We start from the raw sequence: 27,421 nt of genomic DNA, 5'->3' as shown, positions 1-27,421 counted from the left end.
GGAACATCCAGCTAGGTGTTTCACTGTATACCTGTGCGCTTCTATGTATTAGCTGAGCTTGGGTGGGCTGTTGCTGTCGATGAAGTTGTGGTTGCTGCTGTGCCGGTGGGTGTTGCTGGTGAAGTTGTGGTTGCTGTTGTTGGGGGGACTGGGCTTGTAGTTGTTGCTGTAGATTTTGATGATGTTGTTGATGGGGTTGTGGTTGTTTTTGTTGATGTTGCTGTTGCTGTTGTTGCTGGAGGGGGTGGGCTTGTTGCGGCTGCTGTAGGTGTTGAAATGTTTGTTGTTGGTGTTGCTGTAGAGATGGTTGCTGAAGTTGTTGATGTTGCTGTTGCTGTTGTTGGTCTTGATAGGGTTGCTGGAGTTGATGAAGTTGTTGCTGTTGTTGGGATTGATGTTGATGCTGCTGGAGTTGGTGTTGACGTTGCTGGGACTGTTGTTGTTGGTGCTGGCTATGCTGTTGATGTTGTTGTTGATGTTGATGCTGCTGGGGTTGGTGTTGACGTTGCTGGGATTGTTGATGTTGGAGCTGGATATGCTGTTGGTGTTGTTGTTGCTGGGATTGTTGTTGTTGATTATGTTGTTGGTGTTGTTGTTGCTGGGATTGTGAATGTTGTGGATTTTGTAATAAGTTGACTGCGGTGAAGAAGGTCGTTACGTTGTTCTAAGTGGAAATTGTTGTCAAAGAAGCTGTAATCGAGCTCGTAATCGATTTCGTCGAGGTCGTCTGTCCCGGTGTAGCTGGAGCGCCTATGTTGCCGACGCCGTTTTCGCTGATTGGCTTTACGTCTCAATTTAGATTGCTCCTTTCGGCGTGCTGTTCGGATATCGTAGTCAGTCCAGTCAGCTTTCCATAGCCGTTTATTGCCGAGTGTGCGCCATCCAGAATTGTCTTTAAGATTGGGACTACCTGAAGCTGAGCTAGATGCTAACTCATCAGCGAGAGTTTCGTGATGAGCCTCGGTTTGCTCAGTACCAGCCGAGAGATTGGCTGAGATTGCCTTAATCTCCTCGAGGATTTTATTGACAGCAGGACCAGGGTCACGCCCAGACAAAAAAATCAACTCCGTGTTGATATTCTTAAGTCTTTCACCGATCATGCTCTGACTCTCACCAATTTGCTGAGTGACGGAGGTCAGTGCGTCGATTTTGACCAACGTACTGGCGTTGTCCGCTGGTGCTACGTCATCTAAAATTGACGAAACTTTTTTGCATACGTTTAATGTAGAGTCGTTGATTTTTTTATCCAGTCTGTTGAGTTGCTGCTGCATTTCGCCAAGGAGGGTGGCAATGCCCTCATATTCATCTTGAACAACTTCGATTTTGTTGTCCATTTGCTTGAAGGCAAGCCTTAAAGTTAGCATCAATCAGAGCTTTGATATCGCAAGTCAGCTTTTGCTGTTGCAGGAGAACGGCGTGAGTTGTGACTTCAACCGAAATAACTCCCTGGCAGTCTCAGCACAGCGGGATCATATAATTAGTTATTTCGTTCTCGTAATTCCTCTGTGTCCCAGCGCACGCAGCATGGTAACTTCTGCCACACGAACCGGAACACTGCATCAAGTGCGATGCGTCGGTGATTTGGCAGTTATTGATATGGCAAGGCATGTTTCGCGAGTTGAGAGGGTTAAGTCGACACAAAAAAATGAATAAATTTGCGGTTTATGCTTGTTCGCGCGTGTGGTCGGTTCGGGAGATTTCGGACGCTGATTGAAACACTGTTTTTAAACTACGCGAACTAAAACAATTTTATTGCGCGAACAGAAAAAACGTTTATTTTAAAACGCGTAACCGTCTGGCGTAGTCGGCAGTTTATTTCTGACTATACTCTAAAGGGGAAAGTACATGGGATGCGAACCGGGGAGAGATCAAAAAGAGCGAGAATCACCACTGGCTCTCTTCAGAGATGGGCCAGGGACAGACAGGGACAAAATTACATTTATTTGTGGATCACATTTAGGCTGGTAAAATTGTAAATTGATCTCTCGCACGATCATACCGGCCGCCTTGGAATCACTCTGATTCAAACATTCTTCTCGCTGTTACAACTACTACTACAATTCCCACTGCTATCCCACTGATTTGTTTTGGTTCTGTTCCTTATCTCTTATCCGTTATCTTCGTCTCTTATCTACTTCTACTGTTTCTGCTATTACCCTAATTCAAGATTGGTCATTGTTCTCCTTATATACTAGCGATCGCGGCTGCGGCCGTCGATCGAACAATAGCCAGATATTTTTCTTCTTCTGGACGGGCTGGATCGTGCACTTTGCTGCAGTCAAAATGCACCGATTTCGCGTAAAAATCTGCTGTTTCTGGACTGGACTGGACCTCGGGCGATCAATCAGGATGCCGCGCTGCTGCTGGGGACACTTCTGCGGTTGAATGGTGTCGTGGTGTGCTGCAAAATGCTGATTTTTCGTTCTTTCAGGTGCTGTTTCATCATGGCGACAGCAGGTTGACCCTGAACTTGAGCTGGATCTGCTACTTGTACTGGAGCGCTTGAAACTGCTACCGTCTGCTGGTGTTGATTTGACTTGCTTGCTCTGCTGTGCTCAATCGGATGATCGTCTGCTCGTTGCGGGGGTGGATGCTTTGAAGGGCTGCGGTTGTTGTTTGACGGCGTGCCGCCGACGTCAGTTGTCGGTTCGTCTGTCTGCTGCTGTTGCTGTTGATCTGTGCTGGTCTGTGCTGAACGCAAAGCCTCCGTGCGTGGGTGGCGCCGTGCGTGATCTGCTGCTCTGCTGTCTGATGCGATCGGTGACGCCGTCGTCGGCGTCGATGCGATACGAACTCCCTAATCAGATGAGAGGGTGCTTTTTAATCAGAAAAATTATATTCAAAAACGACTTGCCTGAACTGGGGGAGACCTCCGTGGCCTCCCCCGACGCCTCCTGGCGTCGCTGTTGACCCTCAGCGGTTACCGACACGATGGTTCTCCGGGTGTACGATGCTGCGATGACGGGGGTTGGCTCCATCGGGCTGCGATTGGGAACGAGCTGGCCAAGCTCGCTGCTGGTCGTCGCAGATGGGACCGGGAGGACGTCTCCTCCGCTGCTGGCATCGTGTGCGTGTGTGTACCTCGAAGAGTTCCAAACGTGGAATGGATTTAGCTGGGTTCAGAATTGGGAGCAGTCTTTGCGACTGAAATGGCGCTGAGCGCCGCTGTTTTCTGTTAATCCGTAACCGTGCTGTGCTGGCAAGTGTCCAGCGAAATCGCAAGCAAACGTCCTTCATGCAAAACCACCACCGAAACAAAACAGGTTACCTCAGAGCATTTCGGAAAGTTCCGATCTTTTTAACGGCCTCCGAGCGCAGAACGACCCGCAGGTCTGGGCGCAGACAGGGTGGCGACTCTGGAGGAAAAAGATCCGGTGAACTTTTTGAAATTCAAAACAATACATAACTTAACTGGTGTGCGGAGGCCTTTCGACCTCCGCCGTTGGAGGAGTCGTAGTTCTCCCCTTGCGCGGTAGAAAGGTTGTCACGGATTGGCAGAATGCAGATCTTAGAGATCGCACGCTGATAGCTGCCGTCCTTTGTGCGCACCGTGACGACACGGATGTTGCCGTCAGCTCCCGGGTGGATATCGGAAACGCGTCCGAGCTGCCACTTCAATGGCGGGAGGTTCTCGTCCTTCAGCAGGACCATGGTTCCGACAGCAACGTTGTCTTTTTGCTTTGTCCACTTCGTGCGGTTGTGCAGGTCCGACAGGTAGAGGTTGGACCACTTCTTCCAGAGCTGCTGCGTGTACCGCTGGACGGTTTGCCAGGCCGACAATCTGTTCTCGGGAATGTGGTCGAGGTTTGGTTCTGGAATCGCAGTGAGTGGACGCTGGATCAGGAAGTGTCCTGGGGTCAGCGCTTCGAAGTCTGTGGGGTCATTGCTGAGCGGCGTGAGCGGTCGCGAGTTGAGGATCGCTTCGATCTGGACCAGCACAGTCTGGAACTCTTCGTACAGCAGGGTGTGCAGCCCGATCGTACGTTTGAACAGCAACTTGAAGCTCTTCACCGCGGACTCCCAGAGGCCGCCGAAGTTCGGCGAGCGAGCGGGAATGAACTTGAATTCGATGCTGTCGTTCGCTGTTTCGCGGATGATCTCCTCTTCGAACTGCTGACTTAGGAACAGCTTGGCGAGTTCGTTCAACTCACGTCTTGCGCCGACGAAGTTCTTGGCGTTGTCGCACATGACCAGCTTCGGTTTGCCACGCCGGGCAGTGAACCGTTTGAGGGCCGCCAGAAATGCCTGCGTCGTTAGGTCTGCTGCTAGTTCTAGGTGAACAGCTTTGGTGACCAGGCAGACGAAGATGGCAACGAAGCACTTCACTGGGCGAGCTCGGCGCTACGGGTACGCGACCTGAAAAGGTCCGCAGTAGTCAACTCCGACTCGTGCGAACGGTGTGCACGGAGTGACTCGTTCGGGCGGCAGATCCGCCATGAGCTGGTCCAGAACCTTCGGCTTGACACGGAAGCAATCGACACACTTGTGAATCACCTCGCGAACGAGGTTGCGGATGTTGATCGGTCAGAACCGTTCACGCACAGCAGAGATCAACAGTTGTTGTCCAGCGTGAAACATGATCTCGTGATAGTGTGTGACGATAAGCTTCGTGAACGGATGACGATGGTCGAGGATGTACGGATGCTTCCGGTTGTCCGAGACTGCGGCGTGCTGCAACCGGCCGCCGACGCACAGGATTCCATCGACGATTCTTGGGTTCAGCGCAGCAATGCGGGAGTTGCTTGGAATCGTGCGATCTCTGGACAAAGCATCGTACTCTTCCGGGAAGCATTCTCGTTGAGCGAGGCGCACCAGCTTCTTCAAAGCGACCTCGAGCTCTTCAGCCGTCAACGGACCAACTTTGCGACAGTGCTTGTTCGCCGCACGGCTGTTGAAACAGAAGCGGCAGATTACAGCGGTCGTCCGTATTGTCACGGTGTACGACGAATTCGCTGTGAACAGTCTGCAAGGCTCAGCGTCATGTGCAACTGCAGCGACAGCGTTGTGTTCCTCCAGTTCTTCGTGGTCGAAGTCTGCTGCGTTCGGCACTTGAGCGTGCGGCCAGTGCTGGTGGTCAAGACTCAGCCAATCGGGTCCGTTGAACCAAAGCTTTGAGTACTGCAGCTGCATCGGTGTCATGCCGCGAGAAATGATGTCAGCTGGGTTCTCTATTCCGGGCACATGGTCCCAAGATCCGCTCTCCGTCAGATGTTGAATCTCGGACACACGGTTGGCCACGAACTGGTTCCATCTGGACGGCAGTGACGCAAGCCAGCAGCGTACGATCATGGAATCCGTCCAGAAAAACGCCTTGCCTCGGAAGTTGATGGCGTTGGCCACTTTCTCGTACAGATGCGCCAGCAGCAGAGCGGACGCCAGCTCCAAGCGGGGAATCGACTGCTTACGCTTCTTCTTCTTCAGGTTCTCGAGCGGTGCGATGCGGGATTTGGAGGCCAGCAAGCGGACGGTGACGTCGCCGTTGGCCGAAACAGTTCGGATGTAGATGCACGCACCGTAAGCGTTGACTGAAGCGTCGCAGAACCCGTGAAGCTGCACATTCTGGTCATCTGCGCCTGTGCCAATCCAGCGGGGTATCGACATGCTGTCTAGACCGGCTAGATTTCTGCGGTATTCTCGCCAGTACTCCTGCAGATCTTCTGGCAGAGCGGCGTCCCAGTCCAATTCCATGCGCCACAGCTTCTGCACAAAGATTTTCGCTTGGACGACGACAGGACCGATCAGCCCGTACGGGTCGAAGATCATGGCCATGTCTGAGGCCACGACACGCTTCGTGATCACGGCAACGTCGTTCCACTATGGCGATCTGAAACGGAAACAGTCCGTACTGGGCTCCCAGAAGAGCCCGAGCGTCTTGACGGTTGCGTCAGACGTGTCCAGTTCTAGCAGGGTCCGCTCGTCGCGAAGATGTTCCGGGACGTCGAGCAGGATGTCTCGGGAGTTGGAATGCCACTTTCGCAACGAAAATCCGCCAGATTCCATCAGATCGACCATTTCGGCGACTAGCTCTTTTCCTTCAGCGACCGTGTGCGCACCTGCCAACATGTCGTCAACGTAGAAGTCACGTTTGAGGACCTTGGCAGCGGATGGGTGCGTCTTTTCTCCAATCTCACCGAGTTTTTGCAAGCACTTGGTCGCTAAATACGGCGCAGACGCCGTTCCGTACGTGACAGTGGTCAACTCGTAGATTCGGATGGGTTCGTCCACATTGTCTCTCCAGACAATCCTCTGCAGTCTCTGGTTGTCAGGCTGGACGCGAATCATACGGTACATCTTGGCGATGTCAGCGACGATGGCAACAGCGTGGAGTCGAAAGCGTAGCGCAATGTCCAGTAAATCGTCCTGCACAACTGGTCCCACCATGAGCGCATCGTTCAGAGCAACTCCGGTAGACGTGCGACACGAGGCATCAAACACCACGCGGAGCTTCGTAGTGGTGCTGTCCGGCCTCAAGACGCAGTGGTGTGGCAGGTAATACGCTAACTCTCCCCCGGCCGTGTCGCCGGCAACCCGTTTCATGTGTCCCATGGCTTCGTACTCGTGAATAAAATCACTGTACTGTTGTTTCAGGTCTGGATTCGCTGACAGCCGCTTCTCCAATCCCAGGAAGCGTTTGATGGCTGTTGATCTGGACTCACCGAGACGCTGGACAGCGTACTTCTTCTTGGGCAGCGTCACAACAAATCTGCCAGTTTCGTCACGAACCGTCGTCTCCTCGAACAGCTGCTCGCACGTAGATTCTTCGATCGAGTGCGTGCTCTTGGTGCGGCACGTTTCCAGTTCCCAAAATCTGGTCAGCAGCTCGTCGATTGCCGCGACGGATACGAGAGACGTCGATTCTGGAACGCTGCCAGGAAGCCGGCCGGAAATGATCCAACCGAACACCGTGTTGTGCAGCATGGGACCGTCTGCAGCTGGTTTTACCCGTTCGTCCGTCAGCAAGTCCATGTAAAACTCGGCACCGATAATGACGTCCACTGGACCGGTTTTGTGGAACTCCGGATCAGCCAGGAACATCCAGTCAGGCAGCTGAATTGTAGACGGGTCGATGTACGATGTCGGCAACGAGATGTTGAGCTTGGGCAGCACGTGGAACTGCATCTCCGACTCGTACGCTGAAATCTGATCGGAACGCGGACCGACATCTGCACGCACGAGCTGGGTCGACACGCAACGGGAAGTTCCGATCCCTTGGATCGGCAAATACGACGATTGTCGCACGAATTTGAGTCGTCGCGAGAACTCTCTGGTCATCAGACAGTGCTGTGAGCACGAGTCAAGAAGCGCACGCGCTAGCAGCGTGTTTCCGAAGCGGTCTTTAATGCGGATGAGCGCGGTTGACAGGATGATGTTGTGTGTGGGCGTGACGGGTAGTGCAACGTAGTTTTGGCTAGTGGTTTGTGGCTGTGTGGTTTGAGAGTCTGTAGTCTGTAGGTTAGTCTGATTAGCAGGTGCATTGTTGGCTGGAGTGTGTGTTGTCTGATTCGTGTTCTGTGGTCTGGGTTGTTGTCGCTGTACTGAGGTCGTCGCGGTCGGTCTCGACTGCTGTTGTGGAACAGAGGATCTTATCTGATCGTTGTGCAGCATCGAGTGGTGTTTCTGGTGACAGTGGTGGCAAGTTCCTCCTTCGCACGTCCGCGGGTAATGTCCAGGCTTCAGGCAGTTTCTGCACAGCTTGTTTCTCGAAACAGCGTCGTTGCGCTCCGAGATCGTCATCTTCTGGAACTTGAAGCACCGGAACGGGGTGTGCCACGGGCCGCTGCAAAAATGACACTGGTTGCTGCTCCGCACAGCAGTGTGACAGACTGCTGCTTTCGGAGGGCGCTGTTCCGACGATTTCGCTTTCGCTCGTTTGATCGACTGAAGAACCGAACAGTGGCCGCGCAGGTACTCCAGTAGAGCCTTGTAGGTTGGGACTTCCTTGCTGTTGTGGTGGGTCTCCCAATTCCTAAGCGTGGCCGAGTCCAGCTTTGAGCACAGAACGTGCGCCATAACCGTACTCCAGTCGGCAGTCTTTTCGCCCATCTTGTCCAACATCTGCAGATTTTTCTCAAACTCACCGAGCAGGTGGCTGAGACCGTCGTACGACTCCTTGGTCAACGGTTCCAGATCCAGAATGACATCGAGGTGGGCTTTCACGATCAGCTTCTTGTTTCCGTACTCCTCCTCCAGTGCGGACCACGCGACGGAGTAGTTTTCTTCCGACAGCTCGATGCCACTGATCTCCAGCAACGCAGGACCAGAAAGAGACGATTGGAGATAGGTGAACTTGTCCATCGTCGTCAGCTTCGAGTTCCGGTGGATGAGACTCTTGAAGGTGTCACGGAAGGTCACCCACTCGCGCAGATTTCCGCTGAAGTTCGGCAGATGAATGTCAGGCAGCTTGACGCGCAACGGAAACGAGGTATCTGCATCACCAACACTTGGAACAGTCTGCGCGACGTCCTTGACCGGCCGCTTCGCAATCAGCATCGCCTTGATCTTGCATAATTTGTTGTCGAACTCCTGAACCACCTGTAGATTGGCCTCTTCACGGTGTGACACGACCTCCTGCTTGACCTTCGGCTCCGCATTCGCGAACTTGGCCGCATCCTTTTCTTCCAGCAGCAACTCCAGCTTTGTCCGTAGGTCCGTGAACTCCTGGTACACGTCGTTCAGCATTCCGAGCCGAACTTCCAGCTGGCACTCGTGTTCTTCCGCCTTGTAGTGCTCGACGAACTGGTTCAGCACCTCCAGTTTGTTCAGCAGGATCTCCTGCTTCTTCCGCAAAGTCTGCAGATCGCCCATCGTGACCACTGATCGCCAACTGAATAACATCCACTTCACTTTCAGATTCACCGGAAACAGACAGATCGACTCGACGTTCCACGACGCGACCGCGCAAGACAGATTGCGAACTGTACGACCCAGTATTGACAGCAGCGACAGGGGAATCGACCAGAGAATTCCAGAGGACCAGACAGAACAACACAACACTCATGCAACCTGACCAGACTAATAAAAACTCTCGTGCCATTTTATTTTCAAAAGCCACTTTATTTCTCCGCAAAAGCCAAAACCACTCTACGAGCACAATACTTCCCAAAAATCCGTCCCGAAAGCTCCAGGCGCCAATCAATCACCGACTCCAACGATGACGTCAGCCAACCGGTTGAGATGGTGACGTCGCGACGCTTGCCAAAGCGCGCGCACACCGTGAGTCGCCGTGAGTTCCGCGATGGCGAAATCTTCTTCACCGCACTGCACTGGTCGTCGCGGCCTTTGTTCGACACGAACAATTCACTTTTTATGCACAATTGTGCCACTGTTCAGCTCCGATTTTGTGGGATTTTTCCCGATTTTTTCCGCACTTTTCACGGATTTTCCGTGCACGCGCACCAAAACTGTCCAGGCGCGCTTCTGCACCGTTCACTTCAGGCCGCTCTTCGCGAGCCGGCCTACACTTCGCACTGAACTGTCCGTTTCGCGAAGTGTCCCGAACCTGGCCAGACCGGATCCTTCGGATCCGGTTCGAAGGACCAAATGTTCGCGCGTGTGGTCGGTTCGGGAGATTTCGGACGCTGATTGAAACACTGTTTTTAAACTACGCGAACTAAAACAATTTTATTGCGCGAACAGAAAAAACGTTTATTTTAAAACGCGTAACCGTCTGGCGTAGTCGGCAGTTTATTTCTGACTATACTCTAAAGGGGACAGTACATGGGATGCAAACCGGGGAGAGATCAAAAAGAGCGAGAATCACCACTGGCTCTCTTCAGAGATGGGCCAGGGACAGACAGGGACAAAATTACATTTATTTGTGGATCACATTTAGGCTGGTAAAATTGTTAATTGATCTCTCGCACGATCAATGCTTACACTTCAAAAAGCGCGCGGAACGACACGGACTTAATTAAAAATGCGACCGATTACCACGACAGCTCGAATGAAGGGAAACCCTTTTTAAAAAGATAATAAATTGAATAAATGTGATAAGATTTCTGAATCATTTACCCTTAGAACGTCCCTGCCTATTTCTCTTTGAGCATATTGCCACATTTCACTTCTGTCGCAGCAACGTTTCAAATATGTAACAAAAAAGTTAAACATACATTTCGAACACCCCAATGCACAGTGGGAAAAAAGGGCCTAAAAATTTACCGCAACATGATTTCGCGCAAACCATCGATTGCTATACACCAAAAGCTTCGTTTTTGCACCAGGAACAATAATCCGATGAAAAATCGCACTGCACGGACCGGTGGCCGGAGTACAGGCCAACGGAAGATCCGGATTTTTGGAAAAAGTGTCAGATTATTCCAATTGTGAACTAATAAGCTTTTTTCTACCATGAAAAGTCATGCAAAATAATCCTAGAATAATATTAAATAACATAGGACCCATCGAAACCGGTTCCACCGATCTCCGGTGGCCACATCCGGAAAACCATTAGGAAACAGTGTTAACCAGTCATGCGACGTATCAAACTTCTTGATTTTGGATGGGGACATGAGTTATACACTCTTCTCTTAAAAACATGAAGTTTGATATGACAGGGTTGTTACGGACGGCGCGGATCGCGCGGATGGTGCGTTTCGCCCGGATAGCGCGGATCTGGCGCGGATTTGCTGGCTAATTTTGCTCAGGGGCGGATTTCGCGCGGATGGCAATTTTGATAAATCTGGAGCAACATTTGAAAGGGGCGGTACGACATTGCTCTTACGGCCTTTCGTCCCATTTAAACGCGTGTAATGAAAGGCCGTAAGAGCAATGTCGTACCGCCCCTTTCAAATGTTGCCCCAGAAATAAATTAATTGAGAGAGATAGAATTACTTTCAAGTTATTAAGAAAAATATTATCAGGAATTACCAGAATTTGTTTTTTTTCCTTTGAGTGCAAGAATTTTCTTCTGAAAATGTTAGTTTATATTTTCTTAGTACCGTCGAAAAATGAGGATGAAGATTATGTAGAAATTATTTTTTATATGTTTCTTTTCATTTCTTCACATCTCCGGCTCTGAATAATTAATTTCTTTTGATTTGAGTAATGATTTTTAACCTTATTTATTTTTTTTATTTTATACTGGATTTATTGAATTTTTAATGTTGTAAATTAAATATAACAAACTTTTCCCGAAGATACAGACATTAGAATGTGTAACAAAAACGATTATTGGGGTTTCTTCTGGTGGGCGCCAAATATGAGCTTGATTGGACGTATCAGAAGCTGGCCTCCACTTTCCACTTTTAGACGGGATTTAATCCGTAGAAATATTTTTTTTTCTAGATTTAAATATCCTTGGCGAAAATTAAAAGATCAGAACATTCAAAATTCAAAGCTTCAGAAATTCAAAAATTATTATTTTTTGTTTTAATCGTTTTTTTTATCAAAAAAATCTTAAATTCTTAAATTCTTGAATGCCACAATTTTTTAAGTCATATTTTATGTTAGAGATTTTGAAATTATGATACGAAAATATTTAAAATATCGGAAATGAAATTTCTTTCGGAGTGAAATTTTAGCGAGAAAATTGGAATACAAACTGTATAAAAATTCGTAGATTTTGAATTTTTAGACTTTCAAAATTTAAAATTTTATCATATTAATATTTTAGATTTTGATTTATTTTTGAGCTTGTGGCAAATGGGCAGTATTCATGATTGCTGAGAGTCGCAGGACTCTCGCCCTTTGCTATTAGTAAGTATCCAGCAAAGCAAAGGGTATAGCATGCATTTGATACTGTCAACTCCCATTCGGCTGTGTTCTCGTCGCTGTCATGTTGTAAACTGGAGCCGAGGGTGGTCCTGTTGTGAATTCTAGTTGGAGGTGGTCCGAAGATCATTGAAGAAGGTAGAATTCGCCATCACCTAAGACACGAAGGCACGAAGGATAGACCATGTCTTGGGGGGTGAAAGGATGATAGGATTTAGTGATAATACCACAATTTTAATATTTGTCTTTCTCTCTTATTTCAGAGGATGCCTGGTCTGAGTTCTAAGTGTTTCAGAAGCCTTCCGCTCTACACAATGGAGCCTTTCTTCTATCATTTCCTGTATTTTGAAAAAGGTGATGCGCCGAATGTGGACATATAGTTTATCACACTTACTCCATACGGTGTGAACGTGAAATGCTGTATGTTTGCAATTGGTGCATTGGCTATTTTCAAAAAACAAGCTAGATTTTTCCTTTTATTTTAAGATAAAATTTAGTAAAATCTATCCATCTACTATTGCTATAACTTGTCCCTTACCTCACAAACTTTAACTACTCAAACTTGGAATTGCAATACATTATTGTAGAAATATAACTGCTGATAAAATTTTTGGTAAGAAATTTGGGCATAACTGTTATTAATATGATTAAAGGTACGTTCAATCTGTTTTATTATATATGTTAACTATTCAAGTTTGTTTGTTTTGTCCCATATTTCACAACTTCAGTTGTTTTCTTGTAAACTTTTCGTTACAAGTAGGTAGTTCTGTCTAGTTGCAAAATAAGGTTTCTTTATTCTTTCTTTCTGTGTTAGTCTGTTATTCAATGTTCGATTTTATTTTACATTGTACTTATCCCATTTTTTCTCTTTTTCTCTTTCATGTACCTTGCGAGCATACGATGACCGAAAAAGTCATTGTATAAGCCAACACATGTGTATTTTTCACAAAGCCGCGAAACAGAACAAGTATTTTTATAAGTGCGTGAATAACAATCGGTCGTTGAAGCTCAAAAAATGTGAGAACAATATCGCGCCGTGGTTCAGTGATAATAAGGCGAAGAAAGTAGACGACGATTCCGCATGAAGAATATAGCGGAAATTATGTGTTAATTGCACAATGGATGAAGGTTTGAAGTTGACACTATCAAAAGGGAATGGTAAGATGCAATAGTAATATTGCTAGGTTTGATAGTGTCAAAAGGTAAGATCGAGGAATAAGGATTATATGAACCTGTATTGTCATAATTATTGTATTCACTGAAAATTCTATCCGCTTTCTACCCCCAATGTGTCCTGCACTGGGGGTGCCTGGGGTAACTTCGAGTTGACCTGGGCCGCCCGAGGAATTATGTCGTAGGTGGCTCGTGTACTGGTTCACTCACCTCTCCTCGCGGCAAGGTTTTCCGTAGGTCTATACTCGAACATGCAACATGGGACAGCATGAATCTTCAGCTGAAGCCGGACGAATGTATTCCGAAATTACAGAATTACAGAATTAATATTTTAGATTTTGATTTATTTTTGAGCTTATAGTTTGAAGTAAATTTTTTCAGGTTTTTACATATTGTATTTTTGTAGATTTTTTCATGACCCTTCCTTGACCGTCTCTTGAGTTTTTTTTTAAATGGATTTGTTGCTTTATTCTTTTGGAGTCTTTAAACATAAAACGAGTTTGTTTTTTTTAAATCAAATTCTTTGTCAATTATTAAATGTTGGTCGCGATATTTTTTATATGGCGCGGATTTCGCGCTGTTTCGGGTTTGAGGTCGGCGCGGATTTGGCGCGGATTTTTTTTCGACTCTCCCGTAACAACCCTGGATATGTCGCAAGAGTGGTTTCAGGAATTTGCCAAATATGATCTTCGGATGTGGCCACCGGAGAACCTGGGAACCGGTCACCGGAGGTAAAAATACATCCATCCAAAATCAAGAAGTTTGATACGTCGCATGACTAGTTTACGCTGTTTTCTAATGCGGTTCCGGATGTGGCCACCGGAGATCGGTGGAACCGGTTCCGATGGGTCCTATGTTATTTAATATTATTCTAGGTTTATTTTGCATATCAGTTCACAATTGGATAAATCTGACACTTTTTCCAAAAATCTTGATCTTCCGGTGGCCTGTACTCCGGCCACCGGTCCGTGCAGTGCGATTTTTCATCGGATTATTGTCCCTGGTGCAAAAACGAAGCTTTTGGTGTATAGCAATCGATGGTTTTCGCGAAATCATGTTGCGGTAATTTTTTGGGTCCTTTTTTTCCACTGTGCAATGTGTGTAACGTTGTGGTAACATAATGGAAACATAAAATTTGCAAACATTTTATTTGTCTTGAGAAATGTCAAACGAAAAAAAAACCTCGTAATTGATGACTATATTGGCGAGTGTTAACAATATTTCACGAGTCTTTGGAAAAAACTGTATTTGGAAGGTGTGTTTTAAGCAACGTAGAATAAAATTTCTGGATGGCGGTTCTTGGTGGGTGGTTCCCTTCCCCATTGTAAAAAAGAAGTGGGGCGAGGAACCGGGCGCGGGTACCATCAGCCTTAGGCTGATTTCGGTTCTCCCGCACCCCACTGAGGATGTTGTGTTGGGTTGTGGACCACGTACTGGGGCCTCGGTCGGAACCGGGACTTTGTGTCCAACTGCCAAATTATGAGATCATCCCAAAAATCACACGAATTAGTAGTTTCTGATTGATCCGGAAAAACTTCCTCAGCATAATTGGGTCCTAAAATGAAGCTTGGATTGCTGATATTATTGTTTACAGCGATAAAGCTTATTTTTTTGAGTACAATGACCCTTTGTACGACCACAAAGAGTTTAAAGTTGATTTTTAAATCAATTTTGAAAAATTATCCTCGCGGTCCTTCTTGACAGAAAAGCTCCTACTTGACAGCTCGTTCCAAGGGGACCATAGTTGATCCATCGAAAAAATGTTGTCTTGTCAATATTTTTTTTGAATTAAAATGAAAAAAAGTGATCAGAAATGGTTTTTAATCGTGTTTTTTACCGTTGTACATAAAAATTGACATAGGGCTTTAGTACCCAATTAGCGGAATGCTTTTATGAATAGTGGAAATGTTATTTATTGTTTTTGTCATGGCATGGCAAACGATATTTAGCTTATCAAGGAAATATTGCAGCAACTTATTTGCAACATTCGCCGCTCAACATGAAGAAAGTTTTTTTTTTGTTTCAACATTGGTACAATAATGTCACCGAAACGTTGCGTAAACAAACAAAATCAAATTGTTGCCCCTGCAAATAATGGTAACTATTTCATGAAGAATTTTGTTTCGATGTCACATTTTCGCAAATTGCAACATTGTTGCTCCCTTGTTGTAACATTTCGAGACTTAGACGTTTCTAGCATGTTGCGCGATGCTGCTTGGGGCTGAGTACTCAATCGGAATTTTGAAACGGAATTCTATTCGAATCATTTACGTATTCCGTTTCAAACGCGACAACTGGTACGTACGCGGAACCGGTAGATGCGTTTGAAACGGTATTCGTAAATGATTCGAATTGAATTCCGTTTCAGAATTTCGATTGAGTTGGCTGGGTATTGACAGATTTGCCTGATTTTTCACCATGGTCCATCACCCATGGAATCACCCTAGAGATGGATGTAACGTTTATTTTTTGTATTATACGCGCACCACCAAACCGAAGTTGATGTAAACAAAATGTTGATGTACACGCTAACGACAAACCACTACATTAATGTAGTGGTTTGTCGTTAGCGTGTACATCAACCTGTGGCCGGTGGCGCAACAGACTTTGACAGGTTGCGCTTGTATTTTGATTTTGTCTGCTTTCACAATACACGCAATATATTCAAGTCTAGAGTTTTTTTAAAGGTGCTATAAACTATTGTGTTTACAACTTATTCCTATTAAAAAAACTCTAGAAGTGTAGATTTCTCTATTCCTATTAATGGAAATATTTATCTTTTTTCAGTCAATGACAACTTTTTTGGTAAGTGAACATTATTGTTAAAATAATCAGGTGTTTTTACAAGAATAATTTAACAAACGCTATGGCGGCCATCTTGATTTTTTTTGGCATGTAGGAAAACTTGTTATGGTTATCCCAGGAACAATTTTTGACAAAGATTCCAAAACCGAGAGAAACAAACAATTAACAGTATGCTTTGTTTTTTTATTATTTGGAGGTGGGAAAAAGCCCATTTGAGCTGTGTCAAAGGACACTTTCTCAGAGAGGCACAAAACCACCTCGTCTTAACGCATCAACAAGTTTACAATCTCCAATGATACAAGACGAGCATACTTAAATCTAACAATTATTACAATTATACCACTTTATACCACTTTCCTTAAGAATAATATCACAGATCTTCTTTACAAATTCTTAAGATAATTGAGGACTCGATTTTTGATAGTGTTGCGAGGTAGAGAGAAATAAAAAAATCAGAACAGGAATTGAAAATACAACACATGCTGGATATATACCCGAGCAGGGGTAAATCACACAGGAATAAAGCTTTATGGAGCAATTCCATGCCAAATAGGGAATCGGTTGTACCCGACCCTCTTCGATTTCAATGAAACTTTGTAGACATGTTATCCTACGCTTATATAAGCCATTTTTGTGTATATGGAGCCAGTTCCACTCGATAATGACATTTGAGAAGGGCGTAAGTGTTTTAAATGTTTTTGTAATTCGGAATTTAAAAATTTCTGTATCTCGAAGCCGTTGCATCGTATCAAAAAGTGGTCAAAGACAAACTTGTAGGAAATTTGACGGGCTTTCCGATAAAAATACACTGAAAGAAAAAAACACTCTTTTTTTACGAGATTTTTCGATTTTTAAGTTTAAAAGTCGAATTTAAGGGGGAGCCCACGATTTTTTTTCGTTCAAAATTTTTGTGAAGATAGCCTAAGATGTTACAAAAAGACTCAAGAAAAATGCAGGATGGAGCAACTTACCTAAAAAAATACAAAAATCATTTACTGAAACTGTTTTTTTGAAAAGTGCTCTAAACGTCAAAATTTTCACAAACCGATAGTGGGAATCGATTCTCCGGACAATTTTACATAAAAGTCTCCATATTGACTACTGTCCTAAGTCCAATCCTTGTGAAGTTACAGCGATTTTAAAAATAAAAATGTTGAAAAAATAGGTTTTTCGATGGTTTTTTGCAATTTCTATATGACCGACTTCATTTTTCAGTCTCGAAAATATTTTTACCGGAAAGCTCGTCCAATTTCCCATAAGTTTGTCTTTGACCACATTTCAATTGGATGTATGGGCTTACAGATATAAGCTCATTACATTGCTCATAACTGAAAACATCATATTTTTTCAGTGTAGTTTAGTAACCTGGATAGTAAATTAGCTTAAATCATCAAAAAAATGAGTTATTTTGAAAAGTGGTCAAAGACAATCTTATGGTAAATTGGACGAGCTTTTCGGTAAAAATATTTTCGAGACTGAAAAATCAAGTCTGTCACATAGAAATTGCAAAAAACCATCGAAAAACCTATTTTTTCAACATTTTTATTTTTAAAACCGCTGTAACTTCACAAGGATTGGACTTAGGACAGTAGTCAATATGGAGACTTTTATGTAAAATTGTCCGGAGAATCGATTCCCACTATCGGTTTGTGAAAATTTTGACGTTTAGAGCACTTTTCAAAAACAGTTTCAGTAAATGATTTTTGTATTTTTTTAGGTGAGTTGCTCCATCCTGCATTTTTCTTGAGTCTTTGTAACATCTTAGGCTATCTTCACAAAAATTTTGAACGAAAAAATCGTGGGCTCCCCATAAATTTGACTTTTAAACTTAAAAATCGAAAATCTCGTAAAAGTACACAGAAAAAAAAATCATGGTAATATTACATCTGGGAAGTGGTACATCTTTTATGTCAGAAAAAAAGGTGTAATTTTACCTCTGGAAATGTGTAATTTTACCACTTTTCTGGTGTAATGTCACTTTTTCAGTCTAAATTGAGGTAAAATTACATCATAAAAGAGGTAATATTCAACCTTCCAAAATTAAAGCTTCCAAATTTACATTATTTTTTTCTGTGTAGAGTGTTTTTTTCTTTCAGTGTATTTTTATCGGAAAGCCCGTCAAATTTCCTACAAGTTTGTCTTTGACCACTTTTTGATACGATGCAACGGCTTCGAGATACTGAAATTTTTAAATTCCGAATTACAAAAACATTTAAAACACTTACGCCCTTCTCAAATGTCATTATCGAGTGGAACTGGCTCCATATACACAAAAATGGCTTATATAAGCGTAGGATAACATGTCTACAAAGTTTCATTGAAATCGGAGAGGGTCGAGAAAAAAGTTCCTGAAAAATTCCTGTTTTGGGCTGGAATTGCTCTATGACGTTTCGCGTACGCACACTAGCGCACCATTTGATTTTGCTGGCTGACAAAATTTAACCTCACTTTATTTTCGTGTACGTACACGCAATACATACGCACGTAGATTACTCTATATCAAATCTTGGTATTACTTGGGCAAATAACAGGGACTAAAATGTGCCCTTGGTTGCCCAGTAATAGATGGTAAAATACAATGAAATCATACCAAAGTCTTGTGTGTGGAAGGGCACAACAAAACCAAACCATGCTATTCCAAGGGTAAAATAATACCACAAAATAAAACCATTTCAATACTAACCGAAAATTGGTATTGCCATGGTTTTATTTTTAGGTATTCCCGCGCCCTTGAAAAATCTGATTTTGGTATTCCTGTGGTCTTCCACATACATGATTTTGGTATGATTTCATGGTATTTTACCATCTATTACTGGGCAACCAAGGGCACATTTTTCGCTGGTATTTGCACAATGTAATGGGATAGTCTTCTGGCTGCTCTCTGCGCTCAAAGAAAAGGAAAAACAAGCAATGTGTGAGTGCGCGTACAAAAACTTCCTCATCCTCTTCCCGTCACTTTCCCTTCATTCTTCTTCCCTTTTCCTTCCTCCTTCTTTTTTCCTTCCCCCGCTCCTTTCTCTTCTCCTCCTCCGCATGACCTTGCACTGGTTCACCCTCTGATCGCCAAACGCCGCATGGCGTGTCGCCTTTTGCCTGCGCCCGCGCTGAATTCTTCACTTCGGCCTGACCGGCCAACCCTTTCCCTCACAAGCACCACCTTTCTTCTTTTCTGCTTCCTCGCGCCATCGAAGCCAATCCGCTCCGCCACCGCTGACCGCCTTCGGGACGTGATAGTGGACGAACGTCCAGGCCGCTCCGTCCTGGTGCGGACTCGTGCGTGCCCGGCTCGAGCGTTCCGCGTTTTCCAGCCCCGTTCGCCGACGAAGCACTCCCCCAATTGCAGCAGGCGTGGATGCCCTTTTCTGATGACACCTCGTGGATCGGCCATCTTGTTGTTCTCCGTTCTGCTTGGCTTTTGCCCGGGTTTAGATCGCTGCAAATAAAGGTCCTGGCGAGTTGCCACCGTCAGCCGCTGCTGCTTCGCAGTTTCCACAACCAAAACTCACCCTTCTGGGGCCTTTTTCCCGGCAGCGGCGTTGGCAGAGATCGACAACTTGTGCGGCACTTGGCGTCGACAGGCGTGCGTACCGTCCAGCAGACGACGATCAAAAGGGACGAATTTTTGATGTGCTGCTGTGAGCAGCTCGTTTTGAGTGCGCCGACAGCTGTCATTTTGACTGGTGTGCCGCCCAAGCTTGTTCGTCGATCTGTGCTGGGTCGACGAACGAAAGGTTTTTAACGACGGGGGTTGCTTGCGCGCAACTTTTGGTGCACGGAAAGGCAAATTATTACATTTTTGCGACAAAAAAAAAACACAATCGCTACAACAAGTAATATTAAAATTTGGTATTTTCATGCCATTTTTAGTGCAGCAGTTCCCAGTCAAATCAATCCGAATTCTGAAACGGAATCTGATTAGAAGGTTCGAACACGGAACCGGTTGTTGCGTTTGAAACGGAATTTGTATACGATACTAATTAGATTCCGTTTCAGAATTCGGATTGAGTTAACTGGGTTGTAGTTATCGTCAGTGGGGGTGACTATGGGTCAAAAAACGATACACCTCTCGTTATTTCTTAATAACAAAAACAATTTGAATAACATCGAAAATCTTTTATCGTATAATTGTTCTTAGATAGTTTACTAACATTTTCCCAAAATATAAGGCTTTCTAGTCAGAAATTTACCAATACATTCAAAGTATGTTTACATTACAGCTGGACGATTGTTTGCATCAAGTTTCCTATCTCTTTCTAGCAAAAGTTTTTTTGTCAGGCGACTTCTAGCTGGTTTTTTTGACTGACCGCCCGATATGTCAGCCAACATACTTCGCAGGGCTGTGACAGCTCGAGCTCGATCATTTGGTACGTTCGTTTGAACAGCCAGTGTGGCACTGAGTGCCGCTCTCGTCGGTGCCAGTTTTGGTTCAAACGAACATTCTTTTTCAGTGTGCATGGAACTCGCATGAAACTGAAAAAATATCGAGTGCGGCACTAGAGTTTCAGTTCCAAGATGGCGGCGAAACTCGTGCGGAACTAGCGCGAGTTTCTTCAAAGAAACACTTTGACAGCTCTGAGTGCGGCACTCAGTGCCGAACTAGCCATCAAACGAACGTACCAATTGCTTGCATCAGGACACTGTGACGAGAAGTTCGTCATTTTTTTGGTTAAATTATATTTTTTTTACTGGGCCTAGAAAGCCTTATGGTGTAATTTGATAGACTCTACCTTAAATGGCAATCGTTTGAAAATTGACCCAATCTCACCCCTTTGATGGGGTGACATTGGGTCAAATGAAACTAAAATGATGCTCAAATACAAAGATATAGTAAAAACAAGTCATCCAACAGTGTTTCTTGTTCGGGGGAATCGTATTGACATGCTACAATTACAATTACTATTACAAATATTTGAAGTAGAGATTTTCAAACATTTGGGTACTTTTTGATCAATTCCAACAACAAATTCAAAAAGTTGATTTTTCGAGAGGTCATTTTTGGCCAAAAACGTACCTCAACTTTAGACAGCTGCTAAAATGACAGGATTTGTTCTAGGAACGAGATTTTTTCAGAAAAGTCATCTTATGGTACGTTCGTTTGATGGCTAGTTCGGCACTTAGTGCCGCACTCAGAGCTGTCAAAGTGTTTCTTTGAAGAAACTCGCGCTAGTTCCGCACGAGTTTCGCCGCCATCTTGGAACTGAAACTCTAGTGCCGCACTCGATATTTTTTCAGTTTCATGCACTGTAACTGAAAATCGCACTTTGCTGAGTTCGTTTTCGCACTTTTCATACACAAAAAAGTGTAATCGCAGTCGAACTGAAAAAATCGTATGAAAAAGTGCGAAAACGAACTCAGCAAAGTGCGATTTTCAGTTACAGTGTGCGAGTTCCATGCACACTGAAAAAGAATGTTCGTTTGAACCAAAACTGGCACCGACGAGTGCGGCACTCAGTGCCACACTGGCTGTTCAAACGAACGTACCATTAAGATGTCCCTTGCACAACCCTTTTAACAGAATTTAGTTTCATTGAGAAGTACCTGAGAAATGGTAAAATCCGTAAAAAAATAATTTGACCCAATCTCACCCCCAGACCAATGTCACCCCCACTAACGGTAGTTAAAAACTGAAAAATTAAAAAAAAATCCCTCGGTGAAATATTTTTCAAGTCACGACGACGATTTTTTCGGTAATGAGCCCTCTTACAGCGAGCTTGAAATCTCTCATGTTTCTTGCGTGGAATTGAATTCCGTAATTAGCGAAAAAGAAAATGTTAAAATCTTGCGATTTACCGAGAATAATTACAAAAGGTTCGCTTGTGAAAAAATATAATGAATATATGAAAAGAAAAAGAAATTCAACAAACTACATTTGCTTTTCAAAAAATAATAATAATAATAAATAATAATAATAATAATGTCCACGAAATGTTAATTGTTCGTTTCCTTAAGTTTTGGAATCTTTCTCAAAGATATTCCTGGGATAACCATGACAAGTTATCCCACATGCTATAAAAAAATCAAGATGGCTGTCATAGCGCTATAAATTATTCCTGGGATAACTATCTGTGGGATAGTTATACAACTTTACCCACCTGTTTTTTAAAGAAGCTTCCCAACTTTTTTGATTTTGATGTTTAGAGTGATCAAAAAATTATTTGATCCAATTATTTTTTCTTACAGGCATGGGTAAAGAAGTAGAAAACCTCATTATGGAGAATAATGAACTGTTGGCAACAAAGTATACCACACAAGAATACTGAAAGAAAAAAATCTCACCAATTTTTTATTTACAGAAATGCTTTGAACATTGTTAAAGATGATTTGATAGTAAAGGTTGATGAGCTCACTGGAGAAATTGAAATTTTGCGCGAGGAACTAAATGCAGTTATTTTGTCAAGGAATAAATTAAAATCGAAAGTATGTGAGCTGGAGGATGAATTGAAGAAAACAAAAATAAAAGTGAAACAATGTACAGTAGATCAAGAAGAAGAAGGAGATATCCCCATGGCTCAGAGAAAACGGTTTACAAGAGTTGAAATGGCTAGGGTTCTCATGGAAAGAAATCAGGTATTTTCAAATTATTTATCATACACACTGAGCCGTACCTTGGGTCCACGGCGCCCTTGGCGAAGCATCAATTTGGCGCCCCTCCCAAATTTATGAGCATTTTGATAAATTGATGTTATTTTTCCATGATTGCTTCAAAGAGTTTTGATTAACTGAGTTTCTTAATTTAAACATATTAACCTTCCTATGGTATTGGGGTCCTTTTCGGCCTTTTTGAAAATTAAATTTGCCATAACTTTTGCTATATACATGCTAGAGCCTTGAAATTTTCTGACATTACATTTATAGTATAAATACACATTTCATAAAACAAATAAACCTCGGACGACCCCTAGGGGAGCGTCCATAACAAAAGTTGCCATAAAGGTATTGGGGTCCTTTTCGACCCCAAACTTTAAAAATTCGGCAAAAATCCAGTTTTTGACCGATTTCGGTTCTTTTGGTCAAATGAAAGCTTAAAACGTCCCCTTTCCGAAACCGTACTGGAAAACCGGATTTGGTCACTGTGGCCACCGGGAATCGGCTACAACCGAAAAAAGGCCTTTTTGAGACCCCAACTTTGACGACCTGTATCTCCGGCCAATTTCAACCAATCAGAATGCTCCGGGTTGCATTCGATAGGTGTATACCTGTACTTTGACCATAAATATTAATATCAGGGCCAGTCGACCTACCGGTTCCGGAAATCCAGAACGGTTACCGATGGCCCCTTGGGGACACTTCCGGAATATAAGAGAAACCCTATCATCCGACGTATCAAACTTCAGGAAATTTAAAGATATGTCAATCTACAGTCATGCCGTTGTTCGCTGACCCATCCTGGCCAATCTGGAACCGGTTACCGGTGGCGCCTTGAGGACACTCCCGGAATATGAGAGAAACCCTATCATCCGACATATCAAACTTCATGAAATTGTAACATATGTCAATTTACGGTCATGCCGTTGTTCGCTGAACCATTGTGACCAATCTGGAACCGGCTACCGGTGGCGCTTTGGGGACACTCTCGGAATATATGAGAAACCCTATCATCCGCCATATCAAACTTCATGAAATTGAAAGATATGTCAATCTACGGTCATGCAAATGTTCGCTGACCCATCCTGGCCAATTTGGAACCGGTTACTGGTGGCCCCTTGGGGACACATTCGGAATATGAGAGAATCCCTATCATGCGACATACCAAACTTGAATTGATGAAATTGAAAGATATGTCAATTTACGGTCATACCATTGTTCGCTGACCCATTTTGGCCAATCTGGAATCGGTTACCGGTGGCGCCTTGAGGACACTTCCGGAATTTGAGAGAAACCCTATCATCCGACGTATCAAACTTCATGAATTTGAAAGATATGTCAAACTACGGTCATGCCGTTGTTCGTTGACCTATCCTGGCCAATTTGGAACCGGTTACCGGTGGCGCCTTGAGGACACTTCCGGAATTTGAGAGAAACCCTATCATCCGACGTATCAAACTTCATGAATTTGAAAGATATGTCAATCTACGGTCATGCCGTTGTTCGTTGACCTATCCTGGCCAATTTGGAACCGGTTACCGGTGGCGCCTTGAGGACACTTCCGGAATTTGAGAGAAACCCTATCCGCCTGGCCGCCGGAAACCAGTTCCAGAATTGCCAGAATGGATCAGCGAACAACGGCATGACCGTAGATTGACGTATCTTTCAATTTCATAAAGTTTGATATGTCGGATGATAAGATTTCTCTCATATTCCGGAAGTGTCCCCAAAAGGGCCACCGGTAACCGGTTCCAGATTGGCCAGGATGACTCAGCAAACAATGGCATGACCGTAGATTGACATATCTTTCAATGTCATGAAGTTTCATATGTCGGATGATAGGGTTTTTCTCGTATTCAGAGAGTGTCTCCAAGGGGCCACCGGTAACCGGTTGCAGATTGGCCAGGATGGGTCAACGAACAACGGCGTGACCGTAGATTGACATATTTTCCAATTTCATGAAGTTTGATACGTCGGATGATAGGGTTTCTCTCATACTCCTGGAATGTCCCCAAGAGGCCACCGGGAACCAGTTCCAGAATTGCCAAAATGGATCAGCGAACAACGGCATGACCGTAGATTGCCATATCTTTCAATTTCATAAGTTTGATATGTCGCATGATAGGGGTTCTCTCATATTCCGGAAGTGTTCCCAAGGGGCCACCGGTAAGCGGTTCCAGATTGGCCAGGAAGGCTCAGCAAATAATGGCATGACCGTAGATTGACATATCTTTCAATTTCTTGAAGTTTTATATGTCGAATGATACGGTTTATCTCATATTCCGAGAGTGTCCCCAAGGCGCCACCGGTAACCGGTTCCAGATTGTCCAGGATGGGTTACCGAACAACGGCAGGACCGTAGATTGACATATATTTCAATTTCATGAAGTTTGATACGTCGGATGATAGGTTTTCTCTCATATTCCGGAAGTGTCTCCAAGGGGCCACCGGTAACCGATTCCAGATTGGCCAGAATGGGTCAGCGAACAATGGTATGACAGTAAATTGACATATCTTTCAATTTCATGAAGTTTGGTATGTCGGATGACAGGGATTCTCTCATATTCCGGAAGTGTCCCCAAGGCGCCACCGGTAACCGGTTCCAGATTGGCCAGGTGGCTCAGCGATTAACGGCATTATCAAAGATGGACATATCTTTCAATTTCACGAAGTTTGATATGCAACATGATGGGTATTCAACAAAAAAATCAAATTTTTCGTTCATCGGGTACCCGGGAACCGGTTCCAGGTTACCCGGAAGTGGCCACTAACATTCCAAAGTGGTTCTGGCAATCGTGTATTGTGATTTTAGTAAGTTTTATTGATCAATTTTAACTATCATGAGAGTATTGGTATCACATATACGTGAAAAACAGTAAAATATGAACTTTTCGAATGTTCCGGATTTCCGGAACCGGTAGGTCACCTGGCCCTGATATTAATATTTGTGGTCAAAGTACAGGTTTACACCTGTCGAATGCAACCCGGAGCATCCTGATTGGTTGAAATTTGCCGGAGATACAGGTCGTCAAAGTTGGGGTCTCAAAAAGGCCTTTTTCGGGTGTAGCCGATTCCCGGTGGCCACAGTGACCAAATCCGGTTTTCCAGGACGGTTTCGGAAAGGGAACGTTCTAAGCTTTCATTTGTGACCAAAAGAACCGCAATCGGTCAAAAACTGGATTTTTGCCGATTTTTTTAAGTTTGGGGTCGAAAAGGACCACAATACCTTATGTGTGATTTTTTTTAATACCAAGGGAAGGTTAAGGTTTTCCAGGTTGTGAATTTTTGAATCAATTCTGGGTTTTTTTTTTTTTTTTTCAAAAAATCGAAATATTGGTCGCAACATTTTTTCAACTTCATTTTTCGATGTTAAATCAAATTTGCAATCAAAAAGTACTTGAGTGAAAATTTGATAAAGTGCACCGTTTTCAAGTTAAATCCATTTTTAGGTGACTATTTTGAAAATAGTTGCAATTTTTCACTATTTTTTTGCAGGCCAAGGATTGATACCTAAGAGCATTCAATGGCACTGATCTTGTTGCGTGCTCTTCGGTTGACGTCCGTGAAGGAACATCCTGGAAGTAGCGCAACTAACTACATCCGTAGTTCTGTTAGATCATCCGAATTATCTTGATCAGAACAGTTTAGCTCTGGTTCCTGCAAGTGTCCTATTTTCTTACCTCCACGTTGGCTTGGTTTTCATGATGACCTAGCTGGTGGCCTGTGGAAACGGATCGTAAACCTTTGACCACCGCGGGTCAGAGTCGAGACGGCTGAAAGAAAGGGGCGCGACAATGTGGGAAAGGGAAGTAATTTGTGATTGTAGACGGTATTGTTTTGATTCGTAGTATGTTGAGTCAACTGCTGTGGATGTACCTGAAACATCGCACAACGGGGTTCTCTTCTCTTCATTCTCAGCTACAACCAATCTCCTATTTTTATTTTGCTCTACTGATTCTCACTTCTTCACTGATTCTTCTATTTAATATCCATCATTTGATTTCGATTTTACTAACTTTTGATTCTCTTATCTCTCAAAGCTTTTCCACTCTTTTTTAAAACCTGGCCATGGTCTTCGTTTCGTACATACACTTATGGTACTCGGGTCTATATGACCCAGAAATGTTTTTGGCTGCCAAAATTCGGAATCTTGACCGATTTTGGATGTCTTGGCCGCAAATGAATGATTAGAATGTCTACTTTGCGATTCCGACTGGCAGAACCGGTTTTGGGCACTGTGGCCACCGGGAACCTGCTACAACCGAAAAAAGTCTTTTTTGAGGCCCCGACTTTGAGGACCTGTATCTCCGGAACGATAACACATAGCGGGTTGCTTCCAGTTGCATTTGACGGGTAATAACCTCAACTTTAAGCTTCCATATAGATTATTTGTCAAAAGTGGACACCGGTTCCGTTAACCCGGAACATCCTAAAAACATGATTTTTTCAGCTTGTGTTATAAAATCAACACATTAGTCAATTTTTTCTACCAGATTTTTTGTAAAACATTACATACGCACACTACATACTACCCCTGACTGCTTGGGATCGTTCCGGCCAACTGTGGCCAATCCGGAACCGGTTCCAGGGTACCACCAAAACGGTTCCAATAATGGTATCGCTAGAAACCCGTCATGTTGCATATCAAACTTCATGAAATTGAAAATTATGACCATCTGAGGTCATGCCGATATCCTCTGACTCAACCTGGTCATGCTGGAACCGGTTACCGGTGGCCAGTGGGGACACTTCCGGAGTATGCAGGAAAGTATATCATGCGACATATCAAACGTCATGAAATTTAAAATTATGACCATCTGAGGTCTTGCCGATATCCTCTGACTCACCCTGGTCACGCCGGAACCGGTTACCGGTGGCCAATGGGGGACACTTCCGGAATATGCAGGGAAGCATATCATGCGACATATCAAACTTCATGAAATTGAAAATTATTACCATCTGAGGTCATGCCGATATCTTCTGACCCAACCTGGTCACTCCGGAACCGGTTACCGGTGACCACTGCGGGACACTTCCGGAGTATGCAGGGAAGCATATCATGCGACATATCAAACTTCATGAAATAGAAAATTATGACCATCTGAGGTCATGCCAATATCTTATGACCCAACCTGGTCACGCCGGAACC

The 27,421-nt window shown here is 44.2% G+C and overlaps 2 protein-coding genes across 8 annotated transcripts in view; both read left to right on the top strand.

Moving 5' to 3' along the window:
• LOC119770216 (JNK-interacting protein 3) overlaps positions 1-27,421 on the top strand; it is a 427,739-nt gene that overhangs the window by 97,538 nt on the left and 302,780 nt on the right. For all 7 annotated transcript variants that reach the window (XM_038264656.1, XM_038264655.1, XM_038264654.1 and 4 more), the window contains 3 exons: positions 15,670-15,687; positions 21,868-21,925; positions 21,981-22,254. In XM_038264656.1, the coding sequence (XP_038120584.1) occupies positions 15,670-15,687; positions 21,868-21,925; positions 21,981-22,254 (350 nt within the window). The remainder of the gene's footprint in view (positions 1-15,669; positions 15,688-21,867; positions 21,926-21,980; positions 22,255-27,421) is intronic.
• On the top strand, positions 5,709-9,987 carry LOC119770218. The gene is made up of 2 exons (XM_038264662.1): positions 5,709-6,489; positions 6,589-9,987. Exons 1-2 carry the CDS (start codon positions 6,212-6,214, stop codon positions 6,968-6,970), a joined length of 660 nt encoding a protein of 219 aa, XP_038120590.1. The 5' UTR covers positions 5,709-6,211; the 3' UTR covers positions 6,971-9,987.

Source organism: Culex quinquefasciatus, chromosome 3 (genome assembly GCF_015732765.1).
Source record: "Culex quinquefasciatus strain JHB chromosome 3, VPISU_Cqui_1.0_pri_paternal, whole genome shotgun sequence".
In the NCBI taxonomy this organism is placed as follows: Eukaryota; Metazoa; Arthropoda; class Insecta; order Diptera; family Culicidae; genus Culex; species Culex quinquefasciatus.
This window is presented reverse-complemented; position numbering and strand designations above follow the sequence as displayed.

Coding starts and splice junctions, on each gene's coding strand:
- LOC119770218 (XM_038264662.1), top strand. CDS start 6,212: ATGGGTTCGTCCACATTGTCTCTCCAGACAATCCTCTGCAGTCTCTGG. Junction 6,490..6,588: donor AAGACGCAGTGGTGTGGCAG/GTAATACGCTAA, acceptor CTGTTGTTTCAG/GTCTGGATTCGCTGACAGCC.